The sequence below is a fragment of the Rhinatrema bivittatum genome, chromosome 4 (genome assembly GCF_901001135.1).
Source record: "Rhinatrema bivittatum chromosome 4, aRhiBiv1.1, whole genome shotgun sequence".
Taxonomy (NCBI): Eukaryota; Metazoa; Chordata; class Amphibia; order Gymnophiona; family Rhinatrematidae; genus Rhinatrema; species Rhinatrema bivittatum.
This window is the reverse complement of record NC_042618.1, coordinates 380,219,794-380,244,758: the sequence shown is the minus strand read 5'-3', so window position 1 is coordinate 380,244,758 and position 24,965 is coordinate 380,219,794. Positions and strand designations below refer to the sequence as shown.

At 41.2% G+C, this 24,965-nt stretch overlaps 1 protein-coding gene across 3 annotated transcripts in view; it reads left to right on the top strand.

The window, feature by feature from the left end:
• TASOR (transcription activation suppressor) overlaps nt 1-24,965 on the top strand; it is a 387,184-nt gene that overhangs the window by 256,997 nt on the left and 105,222 nt on the right. For 2 of the 3 annotated variants that reach the window (XM_029600917.1, XM_029600918.1), the window contains one exon: nt 2,708-2,767. The exons of the other annotated variant lie outside the window; for it this stretch is intronic. In XM_029600917.1, the coding sequence (XP_029456777.1) occupies nt 2,708-2,767 (60 nt within the window). The remainder of the gene's footprint in view (nt 1-2,707; nt 2,768-24,965) is intronic. 3 annotated transcript variants of the gene reach the window in all.

Sequence of the window (24,965 nt, the reverse complement as noted above, 5' to 3'; positions counted from 1 at the left end):
CACATTTTACTTTCAGAAATTAGCGCCTACCCAAAGGTAGGCGCTAATTTCTGCCGGCACCGGGAAAGTGCACAGAAAAGCAGTAAAAACTGCTTTTCTGTGCACCCTCCGACTTAATATCCTGGCGATATTAAGTCGGAGGTCCTGAAAGATTAAAAAAAAAAAAAGTTAAAAAAAAAAATTTTGAAATTGCAGCGCGGCTCGCGGGTTGAAAACCGGACGCTCATTTTTGCTGGCGTCCGGTTTCCGAACCCGTGGCTGTCAGCGGGCTCGAGAATAGACACCGGCAAAATTGAGCGGCTGTCAAACCCGCTGACAGCCGCCGCTCCTGTCCAAAAAGAGGTGCTAGGGATGCGCTAGTGTCCCTAGTGCCTCTTTTTACCGCCGACCCTAATTTAAATATTTTAGTTTAATGAATCGCGCGCACAGGACACTGGCCTGTGCACGCGCCGGGAGAGCGCCCGCTCTCCCGCGAACTTTACTGTATCAGCCTGTTAGTTTTGCCGTTGGATCCTCTTTGTTCGGCCCTCTAGTTTATAGGGATGGCATGACTGTGCTCCAAGGGATATTCAAGGACTTTGCAATTCTTTTATAACTACCCCATATCAGTGCCTTTCCACAATTTTATCAAGGAGTTCTTTTGATAGCTCCTTGGTATTCATTGTTAGGTCTTTTGCTTTGAAATGCACTCCGCAGCAGAGAGAACGGCTGAATTTATCCTCTCATCATGTGAATCGATAATTTAACACAGGTGGGTCCATTTCACTTAGTTGTATATTTTGAAAACAATTGATTACACTAGAGCTTTTGATATAGAAGTACTGGGTTGTGAGGCGTGTTGAACATTACCCAGACAAGTTATTCCATGATTTTTTTTCTGCTTAGCTTTCTAAGGCATTCTGGAATATATTTTTCACTTGTCAGTTGTCGAGTAGGATTTGTGAATACATGGAACAAACACTGGTTTAATGCATTTTACTTCCAGGCTGTAAGGGAACAAAAGGTGAACCTTTTGGAAGTGGGTGTAGACTTTCTATAGCCACTATGTAACATATTCACACACCAATATGCTGCCATGAAAAATGTATTTAGAAAGCAATCATAAACAAGTAATTATCTTTGTTTTGGCTCACTCGGGAATACACGGTCAGTTGGATCACCACACTGAAATTTGTGATTACCAACAGTATTATACTCCATGGTGAACAGTGTCTAGAGTTTAGATTAGAAACATTCTGTTTCAAAGTTTAGGTTTGCAAATGGGCATCAAGAAGAAATGCCATCGATTATAGAGTAAATGACCAAACCAGACTGAAGTCAGCTGTACTTATAATGTGGTTCAGAAAATGTCGTTTTTCTGTATTTCTAATCGTATTTTGTGAAGGGAAGGATAAGGACCTCGTTTAGTGAGGTTTTTTTTATGGTGGTATAAAATTCATTGGGCTTCATGCTAAAAACTTTCCCATTCTGTACCTATGGAAAAGATATCTACATTTAGACTCATTGTAGAAATAGGCATTCTGCTATGAATGTGCTTGTAGCACTTTCATGTAACTGTGAAATCTCAAATGGTAGCCTGCATTTGTTGTTTGAAATAGATCTTTGGCTGTGGTGTTTTGTTAGTATTGAAGCCACCAAGAAGACTTAAGGTTTGTAAAGTTCATGAATAAGCTTCTGTTTAAAAGATTGTTTTTTCTTGTTTGTGAAATCTATTGTAGAAAGTTTGAGGTTAATGAGAGAATAGTTGTGTTCTTTTATGTAGTTGCAGACAACATTAGCTGGTTCAGAGAGATTTCTACAGATACAGAATGAAATCATCTTACTTGGACTGTTCCGCTTTACTTTTTAATGTGTTAAATATGAAGCTTGGTATTCAGCTGTTTAAAAAATCATTTCTTGTTGCTTCATTCCAAGTCATGAAAGTGTTATGAAAAACCCATATCCTTTAAACTACTAATATAGAAGTATTTTAAAATATCTCCTCTACCATATCAGCTAACCAACTAATAGCAGAACCATAAGACATTGAGTTTTACAGTTTTAGGTCATTTATTCTGGTAAAATACAGAGCACTTAAATTGCTAGGAACATTAAAAATGAGGGCTTCTCAGTAGTATGGTTTTCTTATCTTTTTTTATGGGACTCTTCACATTACTCTTGCACAATTGGAAATGAACATTACTAGGAGGATAGCTTGAGCTGCAGAATGCAAGGAGATGGAAAATTAGTCTTCATTTTATAAAGCAGTGAAAGAAAGTGGACCCAAGCACTGTGAAAGGCTGTATTCTTACGTTTGATCAGCACAGTAGAAGCATCAATAACTAATTGAACAGATCTACACTTAAGTACCTCTGGTCATAAATCTTGACAGTATAGCTGCAAATAGTTTAACAGTTATGATACAAGCCCCCCACCACCACCACAATCCTTGCAAATTTTAATTACCTTCATTTCATCATAGGCTGTGGAATGTTCATTTTTTAGAATATGGATGTTGCTTTCTTTCCCTTTGTAAACAAATTTATGGAATTTGGCAAGAGTCTTAATTACTGTTCCTAGTTTATTGGGGTTAGCACAAGTGTTTAGATAATATATTTAAAACTGATCACTTATTGTACTATGACGTTTTGTTAAGGTTCTATATAAATATGTATTAGCATAGTTTATGGTGAAAGGTTCACAAATGCTAACTGCTGCTCTCCCTCAGGAGGGGAAGGAAGAGTTCCAGAAGATCATATGGAAAACGTTAGCGATCACCCAATATCAGGTGAGGTTATGTATATATGTTTTCATTTGACCCTGATGTAAAAGCTACCTTGTTTGGAAATTAATATTTGGAAGCATTCACCGCTACTTCTAGTGTTTTATATATCATTTAAACAGGAATTTCAGAATATGGACCAAACAATCTCACTGAAGCAGACCCTGAATGTATTAAGAGAATTTTTATGGGGCTAAAAATCCATTCTATTTGTAGTCTTGACTTCTATACAATACCAGATAAATATTTTTATACCAGAGTACTTAGTTTATAGCATTGAACTATTCCTCTTTTTGAAAGTTGTTAAAGAGAATACAGCTTGATCAGCTCCTTAAATACATCACCACATGTATTATAGGTTCAACTTCTTGTATTCTACTGGAAAATAGTGTATGAATTTAGAGCATCAATTCTTTCAATGGCACTCAATAAATTGAGGGATTCCTACCAAAATTTGAATGAACCACACTCGAAACCCTCTTGAAAATTTTTTTACCACAATTTATATAATGTTAATTGCCCCAATCCAGGGTAAAGCATTCATAGAAACATAGAAATGACGGCAGAAGAAGACCAAACGGCCCATCCAGTCTGCCCAGCAAGCTTCACACATTTTTTTTCTCATACTTATCTGTTTCTCTTAGCTCTTTGGTTCTATTTTCCTTCCACCCCCACCATTAATGTAGAGAGCAGTGATAGAGCTGCATCCAAGTGAAATATCAAGCTTGATTAGTTAGGGGTAGTAGGGGTAGTAACCGCCGCAATAAGCAAGCTACACCCATGCTTATTTGTTTTACCTAGACTGTTATTATACAGCCCTTATTGGTTGTTTTTCTTCTCCCCTGCCATTGAAGCAGAGAGCTATGCTGGTTATGTGTGAAGTATCAGTTTTTCTTCATTCAAACTAGCATTCAGAAAAAAAAATTTTGTCACAAAAAAAGGTTTTTGATAAGAAGAGGAACGTTTCATATATTGGTATCATGAACCCCTAAAGGGTGATACGGTTATATTATAATCATAAACTGACCTCCTCCATCCATATTTTTTAATTATATAGTGTAAAAACACCAAGTGATCAAATCCTTCCTTTTTTTTAAAAATAATTTTTGCTGAAACTGTGAATTTTACCTCATAAAAAACTGAAACAATTAATGTAACTGTCCCGGTAATCTATGAAATGCCCCAATATGTTTATAGTGCTTTAACAAGCTGTATCGACCTCTCAGGCATTATAAATGTGAAAAAGGCTTGAACACAAGCTCAATCAACATCCCGACTTATCTGATATTGTAAATCAATGACCGATGCAGCCATGTTTCAAGTCCATCCAGGGACCTTTCATCAGGAAATTTGTCCTCGTTAAATCCTCTGTCGGTGAGTGTTGAAATGTTGCCTGATCAATTTTATGTGTAGTTTGAAGGTTTGAATGAATCGTTGGATTGGAATTCATTATTGTAATTTATTTTACGTAGTAGAGCATTTCCGAGCATCAGAACAATTGTGTTTTCATGATTGGATATTTCGACCTGTACATAGTGACATCATAGCATCGCATTGATTGGCTACCCGGCTATCCTTCCACCAGGTTCAAAAGCGTAACCGGTATCTCTGAGCGTTTTCAGATTTGGGTAGAGTCATTTTCTGACTCACGTTGAAGACCACACACAAAATTGATCAGGCAACATTTCAGCACTCACCTCAGAGGATTTAACGAGGATGAATTCCCTGATGAAAGGTCCCTGGACGGACTTGAAACGTGGCTGCGTCGGTCATTGATTTACAATATCAGATAAGTCGGGATGTTGATTGAGCTTGTGTTCACTTACAATGCCTGAGAGGTCGATACAGCTTGTTAAAGCACTATAAACATATTGGGGCATTTCATAGATTACCGGGACAGTTACATTAATTGTTTCAGTTTTTTATGAGGTGAAATTCACAGTTTCAGCAAAAATTCTTTTTAAAAAAAATGAAGGATTTGATCACTTGGTGTTTTTACACTATATAATTAAAAAATATGGATGGAGGAGGTCAGTTTATGATTATAATATAACCGTATCACCCTTTAGGGGTTCATGATACTAATATATGAAACATTCCTCTTCTTATCAAAAAACTTTTTCTGTGACTAAAAAAATTTTTTTCTGAACGCTAGTTTGAATGCTTCACCCTGGATTGGGGCAATTAACATATAAATTGTGGTAAAAAAAATTTCAAGAGGGTTTCGAGTGTGGCTCACTTGAATTTAGAGCATGACATACTGGTAGATGTATCTTTCCACTGAAGAAAATAGCTTACTTCTTTATAATAGGAAACTTGAGAAAATTAAGAGGGCAAACTACCTGTGCAGGTTTATTAGGATCAAAGAGCAAACATTACTTAAAATATCATACTGTACAATAAGTTACCTTCATGCGCCTAGTATGACGTTCTTCTTGAAGGTACTGCAGAACAACCTTTCTCTGAAATAAGAGAACATAAGAACATGCCATACTGGGTCAGACCAAGGGTCCATCAAGCCCAGCATCCTGTTTCCAACCGTGGCCAATCCAGGCCATAAGAACCTGGCAGGTACCCAAAAACTAAGTCTATTCCATGTTACCGTTGCTAGTAATAGCGGTGCTTATTATCTAAGTCAACTTAATAGCAGGTAATGGACTTCTCGTCCAAGAACTTATCCAATCCTTTTTTAAACACAGCTATACTAACTGCACTAACCACATCCTCTGGCAACAAATTTTAGAGTTTAATTGTGCGTTGAGTGAAAAAGAACTTTCTCCGATTAGTTTTAAATGTGCCACATGCTAACTTCATGGAGTGCCCCCTAGTCTTTCTATTATCTGAAAGACTAAATAACCAATTCACATCTACCCGTTCTAGACCTCTCATGATTTTAAGCACCTCTATCATATCCCCTCTCAGCTGTCTCTTCTCCAAGCTGAAAAGTTCTAACCTCTTTAGTCTTTCCTCATAGGGGAGCTGTTCCATTCCCTTTATCATTTTGGTAGCCCTTCTCTGTACCTTCTCCATTGCAATTATATCTTTTTTGAGATGCGGCGACCGGAATTGTACACAATATTCAAGGTGCAGTCTCACCATGGAGCGATACAGAGGCATTATGACATTTTCCGTTTTATTCACCATTCCCTTTCTAATAATTCCCAACATTGTTTGCTTTTTTGACTGCCGCAGCACACTGAACCGATGATTTCAATGTGTTATCCACTATGACACCTAGATCTCTTTCTTGGGTAGTAGCACCTAATATGGAACCTAACATTGTGTAACTAAAGCATGGGTTATTTTTCCCTATATGCATCACCTTGCACTTGTCCACATTAAATTTCATCTGCCATTTAGATGCCCAATTTTCCAGCCTCACAAGGTCCAAAGAAATTATTTAAAATGAAGATTTTACATCACGGGCAGTTGCTGATTGAAAACGTTTGTGCACATCACAGCCATATGAACTTTGGTCATTTTAGACATTGCTTTGAGTTCTTAGTAGTGCTTTTATACAAATGTAGAAAATGGTCAGTTAACCAAATCATCTCCTATGTTTGTTTAAACATTTAATCACCTCTAGAATAAACTTTTTAAATCTATTTTTAACTTAAACAGCTTACTTGATCTTGCTATATCAGTTTGTATAGTAAAGGTACTCTCTCACAACATTTTTTTTATCATAGATGCAAAATGGGAAAAGTCATATAAACTGAGCCTATGAAAGCAAAGTAAATATATTTGACAGAATTATTAACTGTAATTTTTAGAGCTGTATAGTGAAATGCTAAACATTTTTATTATACTGGAGAGGATGCTTTGATTTATATAAAGGAAGCTTTGTAAAATATAGTTTCAAGTTTGAACTGTTGAGGTGGTTTATGTTGTGTTTTTAATTTTAGGTGATTTTGTTCTGACAAATATTTAAACTATTATTTGGTTAAAGCTATACTTTGAATTCATTGTATACTTTCTTGTGTTTATATGGGCCCCACATTAGTTGTTCTTGTGTCACTGTATAAAGATAACATATACAAATTTGAAACTCAGTCTTGTCAGTACATCTTTATAAGGTAATGGACCATTCTTTGTCTTGCCATATACCAGTCCACATCAACAGGTATGCTTCCCTGCCAACAGGCAGAGTCAAAGAACTCCATCTTGAGCCTTGCACCATCAAATTCAGATCCAAATTAAAGACTTGGCTCTTCAAACAGGCCTACCCTGATTAGATCCTCTGCACCCCTATTCCTTGCGGCAACAATACCCGACTGAGCCTATGTATAAAGTTAGTGCTCTTTGCTTACCAGGTTTTGCCACTTGTTACATTGTTTGTATTGTTTACATATTTTTTGCATTCATATTTTGCACCTGTTTTTGCACTTGCTTGCTAGTTTCTAGCTATCACTCTTGTTCCTTTTAGCTCCATTCCCTGTATCTGTTTAATGTAATTTCAACCTGCAGTTATGATGTAAACTGGTATGATGTTCCTACTAATACCAGTATAAAAAAGTTTTAAATAAATAAAGTTTCCCATGACATCACTGTTAATACATGAGCTGGTGCAGTAATGAACATGCTTAGTATTTCTCTGTCTCATCAGGTACAGACATATCTGGACTGGTGCAGTGTTTTTGGAGGATTCCCAGTTAACCAATCTTTGGAAATGCTGGTAGCGCCCAAGGAGCAAGGAAGTAAACTTGGGTACCCTCAGTGTGTGTTAGATTGTGAGAGGCTCCAGCCCCCTTGGGGGGAGGGGTTGAAAGTCTGAGTTATGGCCTGATTTCTTCTCCTTTCCTACCCCCTTGTTTTGTCTTGGTCTCCTGTTATTGTGGGCTCTGGTCCTATTCCCTCTCGGTGTAAGGGGTTTTTGCAATGAAAAGTATAGCTTATCAAGTTTAAAAAAAAAAAAAGGGAAGCACGGAGGGCCTAAAAATGCCACAAAGGTGGAATCCCTCTATTTGCTCAGATTGTCACTATGCAGCAACTGCAGGAGGTGGAAGAAGCATGGGGCAGACTACACAGCAAGGTTCCTTGGTGGAGGAGACTGCAGGGTTCAGAGTCTGGCCTGCTGCTACAGGAGGAGATGTTTTTTGTTTGTTTGTTGTTGTTTTTTTTTGGGGGGGGGGGAGGCTACCCCGCCCCCAACCTTGGAACTGTTTCCTGAAGGCTTGGTGACTCCACCTGTGAACTCAAGGCCAGATGTCCTTTTATTCCTAGAATTTGAGCTACTTTTACACAAGGCCTTTCTCTTGCCAGGGCAGGCCTGGGGAACACAAGATGACTAATACCAGACACCTCTGATTATGTGTTCCTTTGGGAATCATAGCCCCCTACCCCACAGAGAGATGTTGCTGTTTGGAAAAGGAACCTTCTTCCAGTAGATCCTTACCTCTAGCCAGTCTCTTGAGATGGAGAGAAGAACAGTCTTTTGGGTCTCAGAAGAGGAAATGCTCTCAGCAGATGCTGAACCTCTGTTCCTCGGCTGTTTAAAAGAGGAGTTGGTCTCCTGTCTCAAGTACTTAAATCCCTAATGATTTCTGATCAGCAAACTGGTAATTGCAAATTAGAAGGAATCCTATTCTAGAGGTCTGCAGGAAATTTCCAAAGTTTTCTCATATATAAGGCTGTGGGAGACATGACATAATTCCCTGATGCAGATCTGAAGGTGGAAAAAGCAACAAGAGCTTTTTATCTCCTGACTGAGGACCAAGAGCATATATTACAGGCCCCTAAGGTAAGAAGCCATGGTCATTACTCATCAGACCACAATCCCTGTGGAAAGGGATATGCTCTCAGGGTCTTTTACGACAGGAAAATCAGATCCCTGCTCAAACAGGCTTTTAAGATATTTGCATTCGCCTTGGGAATATGTGGCTTGAGCTCTACTGAGATTGACATAACAGCTTCCGGATGGGGTTTGTAGCTCCTTTGAGTCTAGCAAGTTGGGTTGGATGGAGCCCAGTGCAGCTTTCTTGGTGTACTCACAGTATAATTTGATGAGTGCTTCAGCCAAAGCCATGGCCATGATGATCTTGGCATGGAGTCTAATGTAGTTGAGGCACTGGCGGGTGATAAGGCATTGCTGGCTCATTTTAAGCAAGCTACCTTTCAAAGGCCAGTTCTTTTTTTGGTGAAGACTTGAAATTGGCGAAGCATCTTGTGGAGGTAAAGCCCCTGATATTACTAGAGGATAAAGCACCAAGGGGCCTGTGTGGTGTCAGCCATTTAAAGAATTGAGACATCACCATCCTTGCTGAAATTTCCAGTCTTATAAGTCCTAAGGAGCCACAAAGGTGGTCCTTTTGAGGAGGGAAAGGAAATTCCCAATATGGAGCAAGCTGATTAGGAGGAGCCTGTTCAGTGCAATGAGAATCAGCAAGTCCCCTCTGCAGTACTTGCCAGGTTCTTATGGCCTGGATTGGCCACTGTTGGAAACAGGATGCTGGGCTTGATGGACCCTTGGTCTGACCCAGTATGGCATTTTCTTATGTTCTTATGTTCTTATGCAGTGATTCCAATGAATGGAAGGCTCACAGACGACGTAACCAACCAGTGGGTGCAGGACATCATTTAAAACAGCTATACTTTAGAGTCAACCAGATGCCTTTTTGTCTCCCCTCAAGGATTGGAGGCAAAAGTGCAGCAGTAGTCAACAAAGCAAAGATTGCTCTAACTGGGAGCACTAGTTGCAGTTTTGGCTGACAAACCGTTTTGTGGTTCTGAAGAAAGAAAGCACCTTCAAGCCCATTCTGATTGCCTTAAAGTGTCTTACTTTTGTATGGAGACTTAGCAGTTGGATGTAATGGTGAGAAAAGGAGTTTCTCTCATCCTTGGATCTGATGGGAATATGAAAATAAACATCTGTCAGAAGAGAGCATTAGATATCTGCAGTTTGCGATGATGGGAAGTCATTTTCAGTTCAGAGCTCTTCCATTCGGGCTGACCATTGTACCATAAACCACCTCAAAGTTCATGGTTGCAGTGGCAGCCTTTTTGCAACGAGGGCATATTACATCTTTATCTGGATGGCTGGCTTATCAGAGCCAAAGTGGAACAAGAGTTGGCAACTGCAAGAGGTAGTCCAAGTTCTGCAATTGTTTGGGTGGTAGATTTCTCAAAGAGCAGATTGAATCCCATTCAAACCTTGGAGTATCTGGGGAAATTTGACACTGCCTTCAAGAAAGTGTACTTAATACAGGAAGCAGTCTGTAAGATGCATCTCCAGTTTCATGGTGGAAACCCTAGAATCGCTTCCCTGGGCAAAAACACATGCCACCTCTTCAGAACTCCCTTTTATTGAGGTACTGCCCAGTGTCTAAGAATTTTGAGGTATGCATACTCATTCTGCAGCCAGTCAGGAAGAGTCTGTGGTGGCTTGATAAGGACAGACTGAGCAAAGGAATGTTTGGAGATTCTACCATGAACAATAGTGATACTGGATTCCAGCCTAAGAGGCTTGAGGGCGAATTGTCGCAACCAAGTGACACAAAGCCAGTGGGCAAAACCAGAAGTGAGTTGGTCCATCAACAGATTGGAAACCAGAGCCATTTGCCTACCGTAGCTCTTTTGGCCTTCCTCATACTGACCCTGGAAGTCGTGAACTGAGTCTTGTGTGACAGCAGTATCATATATGAACAAACAAGGGGATACCAAAAGCTCAAGACATGGCTCTCTTGATGGAATAGGTAGAAAGGACACTTGGCAGCACAGTCAGCAGCTCACATAACCTGAAAGGTAATGTTTGAGCAGACTTCCTTAGCTGGCATTCATTGGAACTGGGAGAATGGAAATTGAGCAAGATGGCCTTCCAGTTAGTGTTCAACAAATGGGGAGTCCCATAAGTGGATCTCATGGTCACAAGGCAGAATTCCAAATTAGAGAGGTTTTTCAGATGCAGAAAAGAAGGCTTTGTGGAAAGAGATGCCTAATTCAGCCATGGCTTGAAGACTACTACGTTTCTTCCATGGCCACTCAAGAAAGTGTGCTAAGGAGAAGTGGATAATCCATTCTTGATTCTAATGGTAGCCTCAGATAGGACAAGGAGACCATGATATATCAATCTTATGTGACACAGAGTGGATGAACCTCTACAGTTGCTGATGGACAAAGCTTATTAAGACAGGGCCCAGTCTTCATGGAAGAACCAGCTTGTTTCTTGCTTACTGTTTGGCCATTGACAGGGTTTACTTACATAAGAGGTCTGTAAACCCTTGTGATTGCAAATATGTTGAGGACTTGGAAGCAGTCTGCTTTTTTTTTTTTTTTTTATAGCATATGTATGGATCTGGAGGGTGTCTGGCAGCAACAGGTATCTTCCCCTTTAAGAGCATCTATTACACAAAATAGCTTTGAAAAAAATACTCTGTTCCCTGAAGATTTAGATGCGGCCTTAGAAGAAAAGCATGGTTTTGAGCCACTTTTCTTGATTATGGTTAGGGAGGATTTGATGGATTACAGTTGCAGAATGTGGGTAGGGAGAGTGGATATTTGTTGAATTTGTGAGGATGTATTTGTTTTGATTTTTTATTTTAATGTTTGTTTTATATTTGTCTTTTAGAACGTGTAATTGTATAAATGGAAGCTATAAATTAATGGTTCTTCAGTAGTAGCGCATCAGATGTTTCATTGTTTGAAGGGTGTAAAGTATTTCAGACTTCCATTTCATTTAGTCCCTTCTTGGGATCTCAAGCTGGTGTTGAAGGCTCTAGCAGGATCTTTCTTTGAGCCTATCAAACATATACAAATAAAGGATTTGTCCTTAAAGACTATATTTCTGGTGGTAGTCTCTTAAGCAAGATTCATTTTGGAGTCAACGGGTCCTGTCTTGCAGGGATTTATACTTGATTTCAGAGAAAACGTATTGATCGGTCTTGTGAATCCTTTACCTAAAGTGGTCTTAGGCAAGGGGTAGGCAGCTCTGGTCCTGGAGTGCCACAAACAGATCTGGTTTTCAGGATATCTGCAGTGAATATGCCTCCATACTATGGAGGCAGTGAATGCAATACAGTGGCTTGCAAAAGTATTTGATTCCCTAAAAAGTTAGCAGACTTGTGTGGATTACAAATGACACTTAGTTCCAGATAATGTTTATTGCAAACCAGTATGCTGTTAAAATAAATTTTCAGTCACTTAAGAACATAAAAACATGCCATACTGGGTCAGACCAAGGGTCCATCAAGAACAGCATCCTGTTTCCAACAGTGGCCAATCCAGGCCATAAGAACCTGGCAAGTACCCAAAAACTAAGTTTGTTTCATGTTACCGTTGCTAGTAATAGCGGTGGCTATTTTCTAAGTAAACTCAATTAATAGCAGGTAATGGACTTCTCCAAGAACTTATCCAATCCTTTTTTAAACACAGCTATACTAACTGAACTAACCACGTCCTCGGGCAACAAATTCTAGAGTTTAATTGTGTGTTGAGTGAAGAAGAACTTTCTCAGATTAGTTTTAAATGTGCCACATGCTAACTTCATGGAGTGCGCCCTAGTCTTTCTATTATCTGAAAGACTAAATAACCAATTCACATCTACCCGTTCTAGACCTCTCATGATTTTAAACACCTCTATCATATCCCCCCTCAGCTGTCTCTTCTCCAAGCTGAAAAGTCCTAACCTCTTTAGTCTTTCCTCAGAGGGGAGCTGTTCCATTCCCCTTATTTTGGTCGCCCTTCTCTGTACCTTCTCCATCTCAATTATATCTTTTATGAGATGCGGCAACCAGAATTGTACACAGTATTCAAGGTGGGGTCTCAACATGGAGCGATACAGAAGCATTATGACATTTTCCGTTTTATTCACCATTCCCTTCCTAATAATTCCCAATATTCTGTTTGCTTTTTTGACTGCCGCGGCACACTGAACAGACTACTTCAATGTGTTATCCACTATGACGTCTAGATCTTTCTTGGGTGGTAGTACCTAATATGGAACCTAACATTGTGTAACTAGAGCATGGGTTATTTTTCCCTATATGCATCACCTTGCACTTATCCACATTAAATTTCATCTGCCATTTCAGTGCCCAATTTTCCAGTCTCACAAGGTCTTCCTACAATGTAACACAATCTGCTTGTGTTACATTGTGTTACACTGAACAATTTTGTATCATCTGCAAATTTGATTACCTCACTAGTCTTATTTCTTTCCAGATCATTTATAAATATATTGAAAAGTAAGGGTCCCAGTACAGATCCCTGAGGCACTCCACTGCCCACTCCCTTCCTCTGAGAAAACTGTCCATTTAATCCTACTCTCTGTTTCCTGTCTTTTAGCCAGTTTGTAATCCACGAAAGAACATCGCCACCTATCCAATGACATTTTACTTTTCCTAGAAGCCTCTCATGAGGAACTTTATCAAACACCTTCTGACAATCCAAGTACACTACATCTTCCGGTTCACCTTTATCCACATGTTTATTAACTCCTTCAAAAAAGTGAAGCAGATTTGTGAGGCAAGACTTGCCTTGGGTAAAGCCATGCTGATTTTGTTCCATTAAACCATGTCTTTCTATATGTTCTGTGATTTTGATGCTTAGAACCCTTTCCACTATTTTTCCTGGCACTGAAGTCAGGCTAACCGGTCTTTAGTTTTCCAGATCACCCCTGGAGCCCTTTTTAAGTATTGGGGTTACATTAGCTATCCTCCAGTCTTCAGGTACAATGGATGATTTTAATAATAGGTTACAAATTTTTACTAATAGGTCTGAAATGTCATTTTTGAGTTCCTTCAGAACCCTGGGGTGTATACCATCCGGTCCAAGTGACTTACTACTTTTCAGTTTATCAATCAGGCCTACCACATCTTCTAGGTTCACCGTGATTTGGTTCAGTCCATCTGAATCATTACCCATGAAAACCTTCTCCGGAATGGGTATCCCCTAACATACTCTTTAGTAAACACCGAAGCAAAGAAATCATGTAATCTTTCCATGATGGCCTTATCTTCTCTAAGTGCCCCTTTAACCCCTCAATCATCTTAACGGTCCAACTGACTCCCTCACAGGCTTTCTGCTTCGGATATATTTAAAAAAGTTTTTACTGTGAGTTTTTGCCTCTGCAGCCAACTTCTTTTCAAATTCTCTCTTAGCCTGTCTTTTCAATGTCTTACATTTAACTTGCCAATGATTATGCATTATCCTATTTTCTTCTGTTGGATCCTTCTTCCAATTTTTGAATGAAGATCTTTTGGCTAAAATAGCTTCTTTCACCTCCCCTTTTAACCATGCCGGTAATCGATTTGCCTCCTTTCCACCTTTCTTAATGTGTGGGATACATCTGGACTAGAGATGTGAATCGGAACTGAAATCCGAACCGATTCTGGTTCCGATTCACATCTCTAATCTGGACTGTGCTTCTAGGATGGTATTTTTTAACAATGCCCACGCCTCTTGCACACTTTTTACCTTTGTAGTTGTTCCTTTCAGGTCTTTTCTTACAATTTTTCTCATTTTATCAAAGTTTCCCTTTTGAAAGTTTAGCACGAGAGCCGTGGATTTGCTTACTTTCCCCTTCCAGTCATTAATTCAAATTTGGTCATATTATGATCACTATTGCCAAGTGGCCCCACAACCGTTACCTCTCACCAAATCCTGTCCTCCACTGAGAATTAGATCTAAAATTGCTCCCTCTTGTCTGTTCCTGGACCAATTGCTCCATAAAACTGTCATTTATTCCATCGAAGATCTTTATATCTCTAGCATGTACCAATGATACATTTACCCAGTCAATATTGGGGTAGTTGAAGTCTCCCATTATTTCCGTACTACCAGTTTGGTTAGCTTCCCTAATTTCTCTTCGCATTTCACTATCAGTCTCACCATCTTGACCAGGTGGACAGTATATACTCCTATCACTGTAGTCTTCCCCGACACACAAGGGATTTCTACCCATATTCAGTTGTGCATTTAATCTCATGCAGGATGTTTATCCTGTTGGACTCTATGCCATCCCAGACATAAAGTGCCACACTGCCTCCCAGGTGCTCCTCTCTGTCATTGTGATATAGTTTGTATCCCGGTATAGCACTGCCCCATTGGTTGTCCTCCTTCCACCATGTCTCTGAGATGCCAATTAAGTCTGTCATCATTCACTGCTATACATTCTAATTCTCCCATCTTACTTCTTAGACTTCTGGCATTAGCATACAAACATTTCAAAGTTTGTTTTTTGTTTGTATTTTCATTCTGCTTTTTAATTGATAGGGATGTTAGAATGTTTTAGCTCAGCTGAGTTTTTAGTTACAGGCACTTCATTATTTCTCTGCATTTTTTGTAAAATAAAATTAAAAACTGAAAAATGCTGCTTGCATAAGTATTCAATCCTTGTGCTATGGAAGCTCCAAGACACACAGATATTGCCCTAACAATTGGCTTATAATTGATCTCTACCTGTTAATCAATAAAAAAGATCAGCTTTTCTGGATATAAAACTCCCTAATTTCAGTACTATTGGTCAGACTGTGAATCTGAAGGAACGCTGTGAAAATGAAGACCAAAGAGCATTCTAAGGAAATTAAAAAAATAGTTATTGACATGCACAAGATAGAAAAGGCTACAAAATAATATCAAAATGCTTGGATATCCCAGGAAGCACTGTTGAATCAATTGTGAGGAAATGGAAGCTGTATCATACTTCCCAGTCGCTACTTAGACAAGGCCATCTCTCAAAACTCCACATCTGAGCAAAAAGGAGATTTGTGAGGGAAACCAGAGGCCAACAGTCACATTGAGCAAGCTACTGAGTTCAGTGGCTGAGACTGGATTGGAGGTGAACCAGTTAACCATATCAAGAACTCTGCATACAATTAGCCTGCATAGGAAGGTGACTAGAAAGAAGCCATTACTGAAGAAAAACCACATCAAAGCCCTTCTGGAGTTTGCCAAAAAGCATCAGAGTGACCAAGCTAAAATATGGGTTAAAGTTTTGGTCAGATGAGACAAAAATGGAGCTTTTTGGCCAAACTTCAAAACACACTAATACAAGCCCGTTCCTCAGCAAATACCATCCCAGCAGTATTGGAGTGGCAGCATCATGTTAGGATGCTTTTCCTCAGCGTGGACTGGGCATCTTATTAAAATTGAAGGTCAGATCGATGGTGCAACATACAGGGAGATACTGCAAGACAACCTACTTCAGTCTGCTAAAAACTATAGTAAAATTTGGGGGGGGGGGGGTTCACTTTTCAGCAGGACAATGATCCCAAGCACAAGGCCAAAGCAATGCAGGAGTGGTTGAACATCAAAAAAGTGAGTGCTCTACAATAGCCAAGTGAAAATCCAGATATCAATCCGATTGAGAATGTGTGGCATTATTTGAACATTTTAGTCCATAAGTGTCATTCAACCAGCCTGAACAACCTGGAGCAAATTTGATAGGAAGGACGGGCAAAACTCACTCCTATAGTGTGCAAAGCCAGTAAAAATATACCCCAGCAGACTTAATACTGTTGTTGCAGCAAACACTGTTTCTACCAAGAACTAGTCTGAAAGGGGTGAATATCTATGCAAGCAGCATTTTCAATTTTTTATTTTATTTTACAAAAAATGCAGAGAAATAATGAATTGTGACTGAAAATTTATTTTAAGAGCATATGGCTTGCAATAAACATACTATCTGGAACAATCTGTGTGTCAGTTGTAATCCACATAAACCTGGATTTTTAGGGGGTCGAATACAGTGGCTTGCAACAGTATATCTCATGCATATTCATTGTGGATATCCTGAAAACCAGGACTGGTTATGGCACTCCAAGACAGATGTTCCCTATCCCTGTCTTAGGCTTTTACCTTAACCAATTTCCTTACCAACATTTAGATCACGGCAATGTAAGGATGAGGAATAGTGTACTAAATTAGATGTACATAGAACCATTTTGAAAGACCTTAAAGTGACCAGTTCCTTTCAGAAGTCAGACTTGATCCTGTTTAGTGGGCGAGTCAGCTGCTAAGTCCTTGATGGACAGATGAATTAAGGTAGCTATTTGCACAACATATTGGCTAGAGACCAGTTCCAGAAGAGTTGAGATACTACCGTTGGGATAAGGTTCCTGAGAGCAGTTTTAATCTTCTCCCACTCAATATAAAGGTAGCTAGGATACATCCCACTTGTCTGGACTGGTATGGCAGCTTGATAAGAACTTTTAATCTTACATGATGACTTCCTCACCTTGAATTCTGCCATACCAGTCAAAAATCCTCACAGCTTGGTCTAGGCTGGTGAAAGTACAGAAATTAGAGGTTTATTTGTTGGGAGAATAGAGGAGGAGAGTAAGAGAAGGCCATGGAGAGAAGGCTTTAGAGTGGCTCCTATTTAAAAAAAAGTTAATTGTTATTGATCATTAGCTGCTCTAATGTTCAGTTGATTCTTTGACAAAAGGCATACTGACAGTTTACTACTGTACCAGCTCATGTACTGTAAGTGATGTCATAAAAAATGTGTAGTGCTCTGTCTTCACCTGTTGGCAGAGGCATAACCCACTTGTCTGGACTGGTATGTCATGATTTAAGAAAAGGAAATTCAGATAAAATTACATTTCTCCATCCCAGTTGCTCCAAAAAAGATTTACTTTTTCCAAGTAATATATATGTCTACTTTTTACATTTCACTTGTCAGTATTTATTAATTTAAAATTCAGGTTTCTATTTCGAAGGGAATAGATTTTGAAGGTCCACAGAATTCTATGGCAAAAATTGCACAGTTTCTGCACATTCAAGCTGTCCTACTTTGAGTGCTTGCCACCCTTTGTCATGTATATTCATACTAAAGTTACTCACATTAAGTAAAAACACATTTTTATTATATAGGCAGTACATATAGTACATGTTTTTCTGTTCTGTGTGACTGACATCAAAGATGTGTAGTTCTCAAAGAGAGGCAATTTTTACACAGCCTGTATATTTACAAAATATGTAGGTGCTTTTAACATGCCTATCTTCTGCAAATTTTCAAATCCATAGCATTTCTCTTTAAATATTAACATATGCAAAGTAAAGTGCAGGCCAGAAAAATAGTACATATTTACTGTTTTCTTCCCTAACCTAAACATCCCCACAGGGATATGTCTCTCTAAAGCAGCCAAACGTACATGCACTTTGTACTTCTAGCTATATTTGAAAATAATCATTTTCAGTCAGACATTTATGTAGACAAATGCCTTTGAAAATTGCCCTCCAAAAATTGGATGGCTTTATTAGCTCATTGCAAAATAGAATATACAGTGGCTTGCAAAAGTATTTGACCCACTAAAAAGTCAAGAGATTTGTTTGGATTACAAATGATACACAGATTGTTCCAGACAGTATGTTTATTGTAAACATGTATGCTCTTAAAAGTAAATTTTCAAAGTCACAATTCATTATTTCTCCTCATTTTTTGAAAAAGAAAATTAAAAACTGAAAAATGCTACTTGCATAAGTATTGAACCCCTGTGCTGTGGAAGCTCCAAGTTTACACATGAAAGATATTAGCCTCTACTTGTGAATCATTAAAAAGGTCAGCTTTTCTGGATAAAAGATCCCCTAATTCCAGTACTATTGGTCAGATTGTGAATCTGAAAGAAAGCTGTGAAAATGAAGACCAAAGAGTATTCTAAGGAAATAAAAGATAGTTATATTTATTTATTATTTCTTACATACTGCACAAAAGATTCCAGATCTGGCCAGAGCAGTTCACAATTAAAATACTATATAAAAATTACAATCAATGTAACAATCATACTTCACCTTAAATATCCCCCCCCCCATAAAAACCAACCCCTAATTCCCAATTTAACAACCCACAAATATGTACCCATCCCAAATGTAAACCACCTGCTATACCTCAAAAGACTTTACCAGAGACCCATGCTATGATGGAAAGCGCCATGCCTTCACCTTTTTCCTAAAATTGAGATTTGTTTCTACTCTCACCTCCAAAGACGATGAATTCCATAGTTCTGGTCCACCTACTGAAAACATCCTTTTCATGTTTGTCACCTTGCGCACCTCCTGCCTAGTCGGAACCAATGCCAAGGCTGCTGTTCACAAATTTTAGGTGGCAACATAGTTCCTGATCTTAGCTTGCAAATAGCAAGCACCCGTCCCATATAATGCTTTTTATCCCAGGACAAGCAGGATGCTAGTCGTCACATATGGGTGACATCAGTAATGGAGCCCTATGCACGGAAAAACTTCTTTCAAAGTTTCTAAGAAACTTTTGACTGGCACCAGAGTGCCTACTGAGCATGCCCAGCATGCCATGATATTCCCTGCCACAGGGGTCTCCCTTCAGTCTTCTTTTTTCCGCGGAGCAGTTAGCCTCGCGGTTCCTAGGAGTCCTGTGGAGAATTCTCCACAACTTTAAACTTTTAAAAAGTTTCGAAAAACTTCAACCGCAAGGGTCTCCCCTTAGTTTACCATCGCGATAAGTTTTTCTCCTTCTCTCGCAGTTCCGTTCCGCTTTTTGACAGAGTTTTTGTCCCTGGTCATTGGTTGTCGACTGCTGTCCGGCCTAAAATGGCTTCGGGATTCAAAACGTGCCCTAAGTGCACTAGAAACATGTCGATTACCGACCCCCACCAAGACTGCGTTCTCTGCCTTGGTGAGAACCACGATGTTAGGGCTTGCCCCTTGTGTGCCACCATGACATCGAAGGGACGTCATCTCCGGCTGGAGAAGATGGAACAACTGTTCAAAATACAGCTCTTACCGGCATAGTCATCCTCAGCACAATCGTCTCCGGCTGGGTCGATTCGGAAGGTGGTGTTGAAGAAACGAGTCCCAGGTGAGTCAGGAGATGCTCCTCTTTCCTCCCCCTCGCCATAGTCAAAAGGCATCGACATCGGGTAGTGAAAAAGCCCGGGAAAAAGAAAAGCATTGGCATCGTAGGCCGCATACGGTGACCACCGACCCGATTCCCGGGAAGCCATAGACAGAAATCGAATTGACGACTAAGAAACCCCGGCTCGACGTTCAGGCTTCGGAGCCATCGACAGGGCGATCCCCGCCGATTCCGGCGCAGGGAACCGTACCTTCTCAGGGCTCTGAGGAGGTACCGGCATCGCCACTACCGCCTCCCCCCATGGGTGCTCTGTTCTCACCATCCATGCGGGCGGAACTTGATGTATACATACGTCAAGCAGTACGGGACGCATTCCTCGAAGCGTTACCGAGGCCTCAACCTTCTACACCAGCGATGCCATCGACACCGATTCCGGTACCGATGGGGGTCTCGCCCTTGATACCGATGGCACCACCCGTTCCGGCACCGGTACCCTCGATGCCGATTCCGGCCATTCCAACGCCAGGGCCGCCGATGCCGATTCCGGTGCCAGCACCGATGAAACCATCGATGCCGATTCCAGAAGTCTCCATGTTCCAGCCTCTCATGGACAAGTTGGACACCTTAATCCAGGTTTTTTCACACACACCTCAGGATGTGGATCCAGATGTACTTCCAGAACCACTTACCTGGTCCTTCTGGCATTCTCCAACCTCAGAGGCCACAATCTCCAACAATTCCTGAGAACCAGACCATCAGGTCACCTAGTGAACACTGGAACTGAGTCTGACGCAGATGTCTCTTCAGATGAAGATGTGTTGTCCCAACCTTCACCTCCAGAGGATAGGAGAAAATCACCTTCGGAAGATCTTTCTTTCTCTAATTTCATCAAAGAAATGTCAGAGACCATACCTTTTTCACTCCTTTCAGAACTTGATACCAGACAGAAAACCTTAGAGGTGCTACAGTTCATAGATCCACCTAAGGAAATACTGGCTATACCAGTACATGAAGTCCTCCAAGAGCTCATGTACAGATTGTGGGAGCACCCTGGTTCAGTAGCATCGGTTAACAAACGGGCAGATGCTACATATCTTCTCCAACCCATACCTGGCTTTCAAAAATCTCAACTACCACACCAGTTGGTGGTAGTTGAGTCAGCCCAGAAGAAAGCTTAAAAGGCTTAAGACACACGCTTCCTCACCACCAGGAAAGGACAGTCAGTTCCTGGACAGTTTAGGAAGAAAAATCTTTCAGGGTGCAATGTTGGTCTCAAAGATAAAATTCTTATCAATTATTCATGAACCAATACCAACGCAACCTATGGAAACAGGTAGAAGGCCTTACCCAAGATCTTCCAGAACAATTTCAGGAGGGTTTCTCACGACTCGTGCATAACGGCCTAGAACAGGGGTCGGGAACCTTTTTGGCTGAGAGAGCCATGAACACCACATATTTTAAAATGCAATTCCATGAGAGCCATACTAACTACAACCCCCTACTCTCCTGACGCCCCCAAGACCTGCCAAATTAATTTACTACAACCCCCCATCCTCCTAAACCCCCCCCCCCCCCCCCCCCCCAAGACCTGCCAAAAGTCCCTGGTGATCCAGCGGGGGTCCAGGGCTCGTAGACAAATCTTTAATAAAAAAAAAGTAAAAATCTAACAAAACCCCCCACCCTCCTGACACCCCCCCCCCCCCCCAAAGACCTGCCAAAAGTCCCTGTTGGTCCGGGAGCGATCTCCTGGACTTGGGCTGTCGGCTGCCAGTAGTCAAAATGGCGCCGACGGCCCTTTGCCCTCACTATGTCACTGGGGTCGACCAATGGCGACGGTAGCCCCTGTGACATAGTAAGGGCAAAGGGCAGTCGACGCCATTTTGATTACTGGCAGCCGACGGCCCTTTGCCCTTACTATGTCACAGGGGCTACCGTCGCCATTGGTCGACCCCAGTGACATAGTGAGGGCAAAGGGCCGTCGGCGCCATTTTGACTACTGGCAGCCGACAGCCCAAGTCCAGGAGATCGCTCCCAGACCGCTCCTGGACCACCAGGGAATTTTGGCAGGTCTTGGGGGGGTCAGGAGGGTGGGGGTTGTAGTAAATTAATTTTGGAGGTCTTGGGGGCGTCAGGAGGGTGGGGGATTTTGTTAGATTTTTACTTTTTATTAAAGATTTGTCTGCGAGCCAGATGCAACCATCAAAAGAGCCATAGGTTCCTGACCCCTGGCCTAGAAGCAGGCAAGCACGAGGTCAGAGCCACATATGACAGTTTCGAGACTGCTTCTAGATTATCAGCCTCAGGAATCACAGCTCGTCAATGGGCTTGGCTAAAATCTTCTGAGCTCAGGCCAGAAGTCCAGGAGAGATTAGCCGACCTTCCTTGTTTGGGTGAAAACCTATTTGGAGCAAGGTCAAAGAAGCAGTGACGACCATAAAGGACCACACAAACTTGGCTCTGACTTTTATTAACCTCAATACTTAAAGCATGTTTTATGTTTTTTAGTATTTATTGGTTTAATATTTATGGCTTCAGACATTATTTTATTAAGATATCTTTTATTCTAACTTGTTAAATTTTATCTTCTATTATTATTATTGTTTGTAATTTTCTTTTATTGTATTTTATTGCTGTGTTAACCGCTGTGAAGGCCATGCCGAGACAACGGTATATAAGCACAAATAAACCTTAAACCCTCAAACAGCTGTTACTGATTTTCAGGAAACACATCAACCTTCTAGAAGACCTCCTAGAAGAGAAATTAGGAGACCTTACTACCGTCCATGACAATACTACCCTCCAACAAGCCGGACTAGACAAGCACGTCCCACTCAGCGTCCTCAGGCTCGGCAAAGCCCTCCTAGGCCCCAACTACCTGCTCAGACTGCATCTACATCAGGCTTTTGAAATTCAACCAGAGATCAGAAGCCCCTTTCAAAATCCTCTTCCACAATTACCAGTCGGAGGTTGCATAACCTATTACAGCTCAGGGGTACCGATTGGATTTTCTCACTGTACCAAACAAAAATCCACCTCTCTCATCTTGGACAGTGAATCACCACTCCAGAATACTAAAAGCAGAATTATCCACCCTACTGAGAGCCAGGGCCATAGAACCAGTTCCCGGGCCTCAGCAGGGCAGAGGATTCTACTCCCGGTATTTCCTCATTCCAAAGAAAACCGGAGGCCTTCGTCCCATCCTAGACCTCAGAAATCTCAACAAATTTCTCAAGAAAGAAAAATTCAGGATGGTATCGTTAGCCACCATGCTACCTCTTCTTCAAAAAGGAGATTGGCTCTGCTCTCTGGATCTTCAAGATGCCTACGCTCACATTCCCATCTTTCCTCCTCATCACCAGTACCTGCGATTTCTGGTCGAAGGACAACATTTTCAATACAGAGTGCTTCCATTCGGCCTAGCCTCAGCACCTCGAGTGTTCACAAAGTGTCTGGCAGTGGCGGAGGCACATCTTCACAAACAAAAGGTACATGTATTCCCTTATCTGGACGATTGGCTCATCAGGAGTCATACACAAGAAGGAGCTCTCAATTCCCTCAAGCTCACAGTCAACTTGCTTCACTCCTTGGGATTTCTCATCAACTACCAAAAATCCCAATTCACACCATCTCACCTGCTACACTTCATAGGTGCAGATCTAAACACCATCATAGCAAAAGCTTTTCTCCCAAGAGACCGTGCTCAAACACTCGTTCTCCTGGCACATTCTTTTCGAAATCAATCTCAAGTTACAGCTCATCAGTGCCTCACCCTACTCGGACACATGACCTCCACAGTTCATGTCACTCCCATGGCCAGACTGACCATGCGCCTAATGCAATGGACACTCAAATCTCAGTGGATTCAAGCCATTCAACCACTGTCCACTCACATTCAAATAATGCAAGAGCTACGTTCCTCCCTCCTCTGGTGGACATCAATGAACAACTTGCTCAAAGGTCTACCTTTCCAGCAACCAGTTCCACAAGTGACTAACTACAGATGCGTCCACCTTAGGCTGCAGAGCACACATTGGTCTTCTGAAGACTCAAGGCAAGTGGACAAAACTCGAAGCTTCTTTTCAGATAAATTTCCTGGAGCTTCGAGCTATACGTTATGCGCTGCATGCGTTCAAGGACTGCCTTTCACACAAGACTGTGCTGATTCAGACAAACACAGTAGCCATGTGGTACATCAACAAACAAGGAGGGACAGGTTCCTACCTCGTTTGCCAAGAAGCAGCTCAGATTTGGGACTGGGCCCTAGCACACTCCATTCTTCTACGAGCCACTTACCTGGCAGGCATCCGCAACATATAATAGCAGATCGCCTCAGTCGTCAGTTCCAGCCACACGAGTGGTCCTTGGATCCAACGATAGCAACCAAGATCTTCCAACGCTGGGGTCAACCAACAATAGATCTCTTTGCATCCCATCTGAACTACAAAGTGAACAATTACTGCTCCCTGTTACAACAGGAGAACAGCCTACCAAAGGACGCCTTTGCTCGCCTTTGGAACTCTGGCCTGTTATATGCGTATCCACCAATACCACTCATAACCAAAACTCTAGTGAAGCTACAACAGGACAAGGGGACCATGATACTCAAAGCCCCATACTGGCCTCGGCAGGTATGGTTTCCCACACTGCTAGACCTCTCAGTCAGGGATCCAATTCGCCTGGGAGTAGATCCCAATCTGATAACTCAGGATCAGGGTCGGCTGCGCCATCCCAACCTTCAATCCCTGTCCCTGACAGCATGGATGTTGAAAGCTTGATCTTAAAACCACTCAACCTTCCAACCACTATCTCTCAAGTGCTGATAGCTTCACGTAAACCTTCCACTAGAAAGAATTATTCCTACAAATGGAAAAGGTTTACTTTGTGGTGCACTCAGAAATCTTTAGATCCTTTCACTTGCCCCACTACCTCACTACTAGACTACCTATACCATCTTTCAGACTCTGGTCTTAGGACTTCATCTGTAAGAGTACATTTGAGTGCAATCTCAGCTTACCATAACAAGCTGGGAGATGCACCTATTTCTACACAACCTCTAGTAAGTAAATTTATGAGAGGTTTAACTCACTTAAGACCTCCAGTTCATTCCCCAAGCATACAATGGGACCTGAACGTAGTCTTAGCCAGGCTCATGCGTTCTCCATTCGAACCCACAGATACCTGTGACCTTAAATATCTTACATGGAAAACTATATTCCTCATAGCCATTACATCAGCTAGAAGAGTCAGTGAACTACAAGCACTTGTCACATACGAACCTTTTACAAAGTTCCTACATGACAGGGTGATCCTCCGTACTCATCCAAAGTTCTTTCCAAAAGTAGTCACGGAATTCCACCTAAACCAATCTATAGTTTTACCAACATTTTTTCCAAGACCTCACTCTCACCAGGGAGAAAGAGCCTTACATACCTTGGACTGTAA